Raw genomic sequence first — 10,834 nt, forward strand, 5'->3', positions numbered from 1 at the left:
ATATCACTTCATGGACATGAGTTGATTTCATTTCCCCCAAAGAAAAACCATCATGAAATAAACTCCTATGGTGCAACATATATTGTCTATATATTGTCATGTGGTAGAAAATATTTCTGCATAGCTTTTATGTTAAGGAAATTAAAAAAAAATAGTGACTTCTGCAGACTTTCTCTGCCCCACACAGGGCAGTGATGCCTAAATCTAACAATATAGACTCTGACAGAGGGTCTTGGACTCCCGTGGGTATTAATCTTCCATCCAAATCCATCCACAAATGTTTCTGAGATAGGCAACTCTCAAGAAAACAAGACATGATCTACCAACTAAAGAATTATATGTTAGTAATTGTTACACCTTAGATCTTATGGGGACTTTAAAAATTATTACCACAATGGGTCTTCAGAGTTTAGGCATCTAACCAGCACCACTTGGCGCAGTATGACAATGGGGTTCTGTTTTGCTTTACTACACAGTTGTGTGTTGGCAACATTTTAAATTCTTGGCACAGATATTTAAGTAAACTTAAAGAAACACGGAAAGCAAAAGAAAACACAAGGGAATCTTGAGTGTATAAATGTAATTAGGATCATTATTTTCTCCACATGCCGTTAGCAGGGAGTCATGAGCTTGGTAATGGTGAAATAGGAGCCAGGAAAAGCTTTTGTGAAGCACTTGTAGATTCTTCCCCAGAGACTACTGTCAGTTCTTCAGACCCAGCTATTTTTATCTACCAAAAGGGAATCAAATTTACTTGTGCCTTCTCTCTAGGGACAAGTTAGGTTCTGGAACATTGATGAGCAAGAAAGGAAACTTATTCTCATCGCATGTTCCATGAGGCCCAGAGCCATGCCACCATGAACCCTGGGTTTCTCATGAAGAATGCTTACATTTTGGTTAAAGCCGATTTTTGGAAATTCATGTTAAATCCCCAAGTTGCAAATGTGCTTCCCAATTGAGGAATGAAATTTCTTGTGGCACCTTTTGTGTTAGCTTCAAACTGCTGAAAGAATACTAATGCCAGGCGTGGGAAATGTTCCTGAACCAAATACTCTCAGTACCCTCACCCACTGGAGGGCTGAGTACACATATGCCATTTCTGAAATGGGTCCTAGTGTTCCGTGGCTCCTCAAGTATATCGATAAATATCCATAACTCATAATAAAAGGAACACTGTACTGAGAGTCATGACATTACCACCCTGAACAGTCTCGGAAGCTAAGCAGGGTCTGACCTGGCTCGGACCTGAATGGGAGCATTATGAGGTTCTACATGCCAGTGATGTTTACTTGCTTTCTAATAGAGCACAGCAGGGTGGGATATTGGGCATCATGACTGATAATACCGGGAAAAGGAGGGCTGGGAGGGCTGATGGAGCAAAAAAACTTCAAAATGTGCTTCAGTGACAGCCTTCAGTAGGGACAATAGGATTGGGCATCTTATTTCAAGACACTAGACAAGCATTGGTAAAGCATGAACATTTATATTTAATTTACATTTTAACAATTTGCACATAAATAACAATGTAAACCAGTACGTAAACATAAGATAGTTTGTTGTTCTAGCAAAGTAAAAAGCCAATAACTTTGGTCAGTTTTAACTCTGAGGAAAAAAAAAATAAAACCACTGTTAATTGTGGGCTCAACACTCACATGTAAGAGGCCTAAGAGGAAGTACAGATGGCAAGAAAAGCAATTAGTACTTGTAAAACTCCTCCCAACAGGAGGAAAACAATGTAAGTTCACAGAAAGAAAGCATATTTGGTGTCAGTGTCATGTCACGCTTTGGTTTACCTACAGTTAAGGATTATTTTCATCAAACACAGATGCATCCAGAAATGTCAGTTTTGAGCTGGGCTGCAACTCAGTGCTAGCTTGCTTGCTAGCGTGTGTAGAATCTCTGGTTTTGATCCTGGTAGGTGTTGAGAAACCCATCATGCTAGTCAACAATAAGGCTCTTGAGTTTCCCTGGCAGATTTGAAGTTTTCCTCTTTGTGTGTTGATATACAAAGCACTATTACTAAACATCAGACTGAAAGAGTGAGGAGGTGTCAGGGTTCCAAAGGAGGGGGATGAAGAAAGTAAGAGTGGAGATGGGAAAATGATCTTTATTTTTGTGACCCAACTGACACAAATGTAGCACACACAAACAATTACATCGGACAGATGATGTTCAAAAGCAAAATGGCGTTTCTGTTCCTCCCTAGTTGCTACATGGCCCTTACCTCTGCACCAAGGTGCTATGGTCTCTGGTAGTAGGCAAGGTGGTGCGCGAGCACCGTGTGTGATCGTGAGGTCATGGAGTTGCAAGCAGAATCTCAGAAAGAGATTCCTTCTGCTCTTTAGGAAAAGTAGGTTCTTTTACATGGCTTGGCTCACAATTTAAGTGGTTATAAATATATTATATATACACATGGCATAGTGGTATAAATAGATTCATAAATATACATCATTCTTCGCTACACCTTGAACACCAACAGGTAACCTTTGGGCTTAGACGAGTACAAGACAGAACAACCCAGCCTACAATTCCAGAGCACACGAGCTCAGCTGAGTAGCAAGTCATGAGATAAGACATCACTTCCTGCACTCCTACTGGGTACACTCAATGAGGTAATTGTTGTTGAACAACTTTGCAATGCCCTTTCATCTTCAATTAAATTAATTATAAAATGCAAAAACACAAATACTGAGAACAGCTGAGTTTTACAGAAATTACAATTGATGTGTTGGGGATAGGCATGTTCATTACCCGCTTAACCTAAGATGACAAGAATACCCGTTTTTTTTTTTTTTATTTGTTTGTTTTGTTTAGCTTTCTGTTCATTTTGTTCGTATTTTAAGTGTGGCCTGAGCCTATCGACACCAAATCTTTCTTGGTAGGGCACCACCTTTGTGCAATTTTGACATTAAGAAACAAAAACAAGTCAACAACAAAATGACACCCAGACTCAAGCCCCCAACCCACACACACACAAAATTATCTGTGCTTGAAGACAGATTCTCGGTGGTTTTAACATGGCATTTTTCTCTTCTTCACATTTTCAAATAACACACTGGGATGCCAAAGTCATGTGGCCACTCAGAATGGTCCTATGACATTGGAGATAGGAAGACCCTATGCTTTTGGTGGGACAGGCTGGCAAAGCCTTCCTGTCACTATTTTGGTAAAATTGTGGCAAGGAGGGGAAAAATAAAATATCATTGGAAACATAAAATATTTCCTTTCTTATTCCTTCCCCTCAAATTATTGCTGAGTAATTCTGCACACATATCCCCAACTTACACAATGTTGTTCAAATGATACTAGCCTCGGAGTCAATACACCAACCATATGACTTTGGCAATATCAAGACCTTATTTTAAAGCATTATTATAGAGAAACATGGTCTGAAATCACACAGCTGTCTACTAAGTCTCAGGTATTTCAACAAATGTGCAGAAATTATCTACAAAGAATGGCCACAAGACAATAACATTTATACTCAAATTACAAAGAATCTTTCCAGTCATTGTAAACTTTTTTAATTATTGCTTTTTGAAAGATAAACTGTATAATAAATTATGAAGGATTATCATTGAAAAAATAATTATGGCTAGGCAATAGTTTTAGTAATAGGAAGGCTATGCAAACATATCCACACAAATATTCAAAAAACACAGGTTCAAATATATAGACATGGCTGTAAATAAGTATATATATATATATATAATATGTATATATGTATATATAGTGAGTCTTTGCCTCATTTATGCCCTGAGATTTTTGGTAACTTTGGAGTCCTTCTTAAATTCCAGAGGTGTGGGGAACTACCTCCTGCCAGGAGATCTTTGCAGACCTGGAATTGTTCACAAGCAATTCAATACAGGCACCCTGACTCACCAAGTCATAACCTAAGAAGCAAAGCAAAAACAAAACACTTATTTTCTGAAAATCTTAAGGATCCATCGGTTCAACTGTTTCTTGTTTGACCTTTACAGGCACCAGAGGTAGTGGGTTGCTGTGAGGCAACTTCATGAGGGACAGGTCTGATGACTCATAGAGGCTGCACCCTGAGGAGAGGAGTCCATTCCCCATGTTTCTTTGTAAAGACACTTTCAGACCAGTTTCCTCTTTCTCTTTTCTGACCACAGATAGAATCTCATTCTCCACCATAGAGGTCACATCCATGTTGTCCTCCATGTCCTCAAGACGGTCAGCATTGTCACTAATGTCGAACTTTTCGATTTCTTCATTGATTCGGGTCAGATCCTCCAAAGGCAGCCCAGGGGCTGGGGCCACGGGACAGTTGCCCTTCAGGTGGACCTTGAGGCTGCAGAGATGGATGTAGCTCTTGTGGCACTGGGTGCACTTGTGGGGCCGCTCGCGGGTATGCAGTCGTTTATGCAGCTTCAAGTGCACAAACTGGGTAAACTTGGCAGGGCACACCTTACATTGGTAAGGTTTTTCTCCAGAATGCAGTCGAAGGTGGGTCTTGAGATTGCTTGTGCTGCTGAATCGCTTGTGACAGACCTAGAGTGTGGAGACAAAAGAATGCAGAGAAAGGATAGAGGGAAAAATCATTAAGATTAAATATTACCAATAGTAAATATTAAATAAAATTACCGATATTAAATGTTACCAATGGAAGGGGCAAGACAACAGGCCAATACCCAGCAACCTTGGAAGACCAAAAGCCTCTTTTAACGGCACTGGCGGTGTGGTAAGCAATAAGAGGGAGGCACTGTTTCTCTGTGGTGATTTCCTCACCCACTGAAAGCTAACTGTGGCATCCACCCATCACTACAGCCTGTGAGCAGCTGCAGAGCCTCCAGGAGCTTCACAGGACCAGCAGCCTGTGGCCAGACAGGTACCTTGTGCTGGCTGAAACATCACTGGAAGCCAACACTACAAATATTTTCTACGAAGGCCGAAAGCTCTACCCAGAAAACACTGCCCACCTGACATTCATGTGGCTTTTCTCCCGTGTGCACCAGGTAGTGTTTCTGCAGGTGGGCGAGCTGAGTGAAACCCTTGTTGCAGGTCTGGCATTTGAAAGGCCGTTCTCCACTGTGCACTCTCAAGTGAACCTGGGAAGAAGCCACAGGCGTTAGCTCTAGAGTTGAGATGAGGCTTACCACTTAAGTGTCTGTTCAAAGAGCCAGATGTGTGCGATGTAAGGCCCTTAGGAAAAGCCATCAAGACAAACCCACATTTTCAGTATTCAGCAGGCCGCACCCTCACAGCCCAGGCCCAAGCTGCGTCTCCTCTAGCTCAAGTGCAGTTAAAAACCTGCATCCCGGCAGCCAAGTACAATCCGCACAATGTCTGGAGGCTTACCTTCAGGTTGGAGAGCTGACCGAAGGTCTTGGCACAGACATTACACTCATACTTGATCTTGCCGTTCTGCTTCTTCAGCGGGTAGGGAAGGGTCTTGTAACCAGTCATGTTTCTTTTGTTTTTGATGAGATTCATGGCTCCATCAGTGCTGGGGGCTGCCATCACTGCTGAGGTAGCTTTGGGTTGTACCACGTGTTCGGAAGTGGCTGCGGTTCCCGCTGTTGGAGAACCACTGGGAGGACTACTATCGTCCTTCATGCTGGCGGCAGCCCCGGTAAGGGAAAAGGCACTGTGGGGTGCTGGGACAAGCATCTCTCTGGGGTGCTCCGGTGGAAGCAGCCTCCGGGCTCCATCTGTGGGCAGGGAACTTGGTAGGGAAGCTGGGGTGAGCATTGGATGAGGCAGGTTGCCTCCACCAAGGAGGTTGCTGTAGACAGGATACAACCTGGGGAAGAGGCTGAAGTTGTTGATGCCGTTGATGTTGTTCATGGTGCTCAAGCCATTGGAACTTAGGCCATAGGGTGGCAATAGGAACTTGGGGTAGTGAGCATTGTAAGAGGGGATGAAAGCTGGTGGGAGAGGGGCAGGTGCGTAGCCGGGGTAGGAGCCCAGGCCCTCGGAGCCATAGGAAGCATTCAAGTAGGAGTAGGAGTCCCGGGGTTCCGGGGGACCTGGCACCAGGGGCGACACGGTGTTCCCCGGGCTGCCGTGGGGACTGGAGCTCTTGAGGCTCTGCTCCGGGCTGCTTGCCGGAGGGCTTGGAGTTGTGGAAGATGGATGCGGGCTGTGGGTAATGTAAGTGGGTCTTTCTAGCCCGTAGGCCAGGGACGCTTTCAAAAAGTCTTCCGGCAGAGGTGCCCGGATGGGGTAAACAACCCGAGGATAGAAGGGCATGTCAGGGCTCCCATTTTTCCTAAAGCCATCCATGTCCTTTTCTGAAGTGAGGGGTGAAATGTCGGAACGGTAGAAGTCCTTCCTTTTGGAGGAATTGGAGTCCAGTTTTAGGATTTCTTTCACGCTGTACTCTCTCTTGGGGACATTCTTTGGGTAAAGTTCATTTTTCTCACTACTGTACTGCTTTGGGTTGCTTTCCATTTGTGCTAAAATGAAGAAGAAAGGGCGGTTACTCAGAGACTGTGGAGAACCAAAGTGAAATCAGAAAGCATTCTCTCTTCTTGAGAAACCCCGAGCAGCAGCTGGCAATGCAAAGGCTAGACAGACACCTGGCCCCTCACGCCTCTCCCTCCAGAGGGCTCTGGGCCACCCACTCAGAAGCGCTGCTCCATTTCCTCCAAGGGGAATGAGGACAACAACAAAAACCGGGAACAATGGCAGTAGCCTGCACCCAAGTAAGTAGCAGCGCGGCTTCCATGGCAGCCTGCACACAGCCGAGGCAGCATTTGGACAATCTCGTTTTCCATTAATGCAAACTATGATAGAAAAGTGCTGTTCAAGCTGGAACTGTAGAGCCTTCACTCAGATGGGGTGGAAAAATACAGGGGTGGGGGCTGTCACAGGTTAATAAGTCATTCTGATGTTTGCAGTTTACCTAAAGGAAACCGGCACACTCTGCAGCCTTAGATGGAAGATTCAAACTAGTTGAAGTAACGAGCAGTCATCAATTTTCAACTCGATTCTCTTTAAATAAAGCCCAGTTCTAATTGCCTGTGCCAAATAGATTAAGGACACGGATGCTACCCTTCATGGCCATTGTTGGACAGCACTGGAATTTCACCAAGGTTCTGGTCTAACTAGGCTACCATCTGGGCTGGCTCCTGGAATCACGAGGCGTGACAGCCACCTCTGCCAAACCACAACAGGTACTTCCCAAGCCAGTTCAATTACTTACAGCACCAAAGAAAACAGAGGCAGCGAAGAGGAAAACATTTACTCCTAGAGACAGCATATATTGCCTGGTAAAGCTCAGAAGCAGTGAGGACCTTTCTAGACTATCTACCGCCTGCCTGGCCCTATTACACAGGGAGATGAGGCCCGCAGGAAAAGTCTCAACTCAACTTCCCTCGACAATAACACATATGATACACAGGCTGGGCTCTGGTTCCTGGGCTGCTCCCTCAAACAGGTACTCCTACACCAACGAGTGTGCTGAGGGCAATGGGGGGGTGGGCAGCACATGGGTGCAGGGGGTGGGGTGAACATGCTCCAAGTAGAAGCAAGATTCTTGGCTTCTGCCATTGAAGATGTAGCAGATTCAGGATGACGTTTAAGACACGGGAAAAAAAAAAGTATCCTTTATACTTTTTATAAAACAGCCCTGTTGGGCTTAACTGAGAAGGAACTCCAAGCTTGCCACCTGATAGGTCTGAAGGCGAACTAACTCTTTGGAAGCCCAGAAGTAAACCTTTCCAATCCATTCTACAGGCTGACAGCCGGAGGGATTCAATTCCAGTTGGAAAGCCCTTTAGAGGATCTTATCTCCCGCAGCTGTTATCAGTTACCCCTGGGCAGCCCGAGCCCCAGAATAAACACAGTGGACAACACTATCAGGGAAGATGCTGGTGGGGTCAGTGATGGAAAGCTTGCTGAGGGAGAGCAATTTCTCAAGCCTCTAAACCAAAATAAATATCCCCTTATCAGGCCAATATCAGTCTTTCGGTGAGGCCCAGCAGGCAGGAAGTTCAAATTGTCACTTTTGTTTTTTAAAGCTAAAATGGTAAAGGAAAAGAGACAAGTAAGCTGGAAAACTGATAGGCAAGGCACCCCACAGTCACAGGAAGGGATTTACTGGAGGTTGAGAAAAAAAGAAAGACAATGACGTTGAGGCAGTTCAGGTCAAAAGAAAGAAAAGGAGATTGTGTTGTGTACAACGCTCCTAACTCTGCCTCCCCTCCCCCCTTTTTGTGGAGGGGATGGGCCTTTTTCTGCAGCCTTGGTTGGTCAGGAACTTGCTCTGTCAACCAGACTGGCCAAGAACTCAGAGATCCACCTGCTTCTGCCTCTCAATTGCTGGGATTACCTCTCAATTGCTGGGATTAAAGGTGTGCACCACCACACCCAACTCTGCCATTTTTATGTGGCAAATCATGTCAAAGCCTCATAAAGTTTGTGGTAGCCCCACCATGGAAATGTAACAAATGAAAGCTCTCAGCGTAAGGAATTAGGCTCTCTCTTAGTGCTGCGCCCATGTTTAACCATGTGTTCTTGCTATACACGTCAGTTACTGAACTGATCTGAAGCTAATGGTTGAGTCAACAAAGAATTCAAAACTTCATGTTCTCTGAGACACACGTAAGAGTCGTGTTCAGTGTCTCTGTATTCAGAAGAACAAGCCGATAGCTTATTCTGAAGGAGTATCTGCAGCCAACTGTCAGTGTCTCTAAAATACTTTACATCTGGAAATTATAGACTGTATATGAAGGTACATTTTTAAAAACTCATCCTTCAGCAGCTGAGTAATCAAAGGAGCTGGTATCATTTCTAACTCTCCCACTTAGCAGCTTGAGTTAACATGAAAAGGAAAAATCAAGATCTGTTTTTGTTCTTAAATCTTAAATGGCTGTAGGCGGACAGAGTCATTTCAAGAGTGAGCTGCCTCTGAGGTTCTGAATGGCTTAATTATGCCGACTCACATTTTCGATCTATAATAAGCAGCCCCAAGACTACAAGAAAGAACCTAGAAGTTCTGCAGTAGGCAAAACAAAGTCTGTTTTCAACTGAAACCGAGAAAGCAGATTAACATTCAGAAGTCTATAATTTGGTCAACTGATTTCTAGATGGGTTAGTTAGATAGATAGAAAAAAATTACCAAAAAGATTGGGAGGGCCAGGAGGTAAATTTAATATTCTCTTTTATCTTCTTCCCTCCCTTTTCTTTCTTGCCAGTTTGTGATTTCTGGCCACTTAACTTTCCTTCATCCCATCCCTATTCTTTCCTCCTGTGGAAGTCCTTAGGGAGATTCTGGACAGACCTCTATTGTGCTTTAAGCACGGAAATCCAGCACAACTCATCCTGGACACATGCTCTCCCTCTGAGGCCTGATGAAATGGTGGAAATTTTCCTGATCACGGTCTCAATCATCAGTTACCACACCTGAGCCAACAGGTTTCACAATCAGTGGCAGGAGCCTTGTAGTGCGACTGTATTGTTAACTCTTCCTTTAGTAGGAATATCAGACAAAGGAGGGGCTAACATGACACTCGCGAGAATCCCGACTAAATCAAAAGGGAGAGCTGAAGAGCAAAGATGCCATTTCACAGTATGCATGGGCATTCCTCCTGAACACAAAGAATCAACACTTGAACCAGGCACGGTGGGCACATGCCTGGAACCCTAGCATTTTGGGAGTTCAGGTGAGATCAGTTAAAGGGCATTCTTGGCTACCTATCAACTTTAAGGTGAACCTAAGATAAATGGGGCCCTATCTAAATAGTAATAATAAAAAAAACAAACAAACACAAACATGGGAGGAGAGAGATGGCTCCCTTTGGCCAGGCTGGATGGTACCCACTGTGCTCAGGTCAGGGGTGCACTGTGCTGAGTTAAGGGCCCTGGGCACAGAACCTATAGTGTGATCCTATGGGAAAGGTGCTGAAACTTTGAGTTTTCAGAGAACTGAAAATTCCTGAGAGCCTGAACATTGTAGAAGGGGCATAGAGGCAGAAGCAGGCAAATCTTGGAGTTAGAGGCCAGCCTGGTCTACACAGCCAGTTCTAGGACAGCCAGGGTCACAGAAAGAAACCCTGTCATGAAAAACCAAAAATCAAACCTAAACAACACCCCCCCAACAAACAAAACCAAAACTTTCAAACCTTCAACTTTTTTTTGTTTTAATCAAAAAGTGGTCATTTAAAAAAGTTCTATGAAGTTCATCAGTCCAACCCAGGACATGTAAGCATAGTTACAAGAAAGGTTAGAATCTTTTATTCTTAAATTGTTCTGAAATAATTGACTGAAATAAAGGAATGCTTTGTAGGCCATGACAGAAACTTTGGCCAAGCTACAAAAAAAAAAAAAAAAAGTAAAAGCTTATAAACCTAAGGAACCAAGAATCTGTCAAGATAAAGCGATGGGTGGTTACCGTAAGACTGATTAAAAGATGAGATTAATTCATTTTACCATAAGGAAGGAAGCTAAGATATGAGATCTTTTAGGGTTATTCACTTAGACTACTTGAAAATTTTTGACAGTTTTTCTAGAAACAGCCCTCCACATGAGAGCTTTATTCGCAGGTATCTTTACAAGATTTCAGTGACCACACTAAGCCCTGACACATTATGGCATGAGGGACTACAGCCAGCATGTTCAACATGTCCACACCGGCCTGCATTATGCCTCCAATTGCCCCCCCTGCATAAATTCAAATTGGAAATACATTTCTTCCTGTAACTTTCTGAAGATTCAGAGTAGATCATTATATACCTACCACTAACCTTAACCCTAACCATAACCCTAACCCTAAATCTAACCCTAAACCTAACCCTATACCTCACAATCATTCTCACTCTCACCCTCACCCTCACCCAAACCGTAACACTAACGCTATCCTAACCCTAAC

The 10,834-nt window shown here is 43.8% G+C and overlaps 1 protein-coding gene across 2 annotated transcripts in view; it reads right to left on the reverse strand.

The window, feature by feature from the left end:
- Window positions 1-1,467: 1,467 nt before the first annotated feature.
- Window positions 1,468-10,834, reverse strand: part of Prdm1 (PR/SET domain 1) — a 21,625-nt gene continuing 12,258 nt past the window's right edge. The window contains exons 5-7 of one of the 2 annotated variants that reach the window (XM_050123955.1): window positions 5,320-6,419; window positions 4,941-5,069; window positions 1,468-4,512 (exon numbers count right to left, since the gene is read on the reverse strand). In XM_050123955.1, coding sequence (XP_049979912.1) covers window positions 3,937-4,512; window positions 4,941-5,069; window positions 5,320-6,419 — 1,805 coding nt within the window. In that variant the 3' untranslated portion in view covers window positions 1,468-3,936. The remainder of the gene's footprint in view (window positions 4,513-4,940; window positions 5,070-5,319; window positions 6,420-10,834) is intronic. The other variant, XM_050123956.1, reaches the window with a different exon arrangement.

The sequence above is a fragment of the Alexandromys fortis genome, unplaced genomic scaffold (assembly GCF_014885135.2).
Source record: "Alexandromys fortis isolate MF-2015 unplaced genomic scaffold, M_Fortis_MF-2015_v1.1 scaffold_211, whole genome shotgun sequence".
NCBI lineage: Eukaryota > Metazoa > Chordata > Mammalia > Rodentia > Cricetidae > Alexandromys > Alexandromys fortis.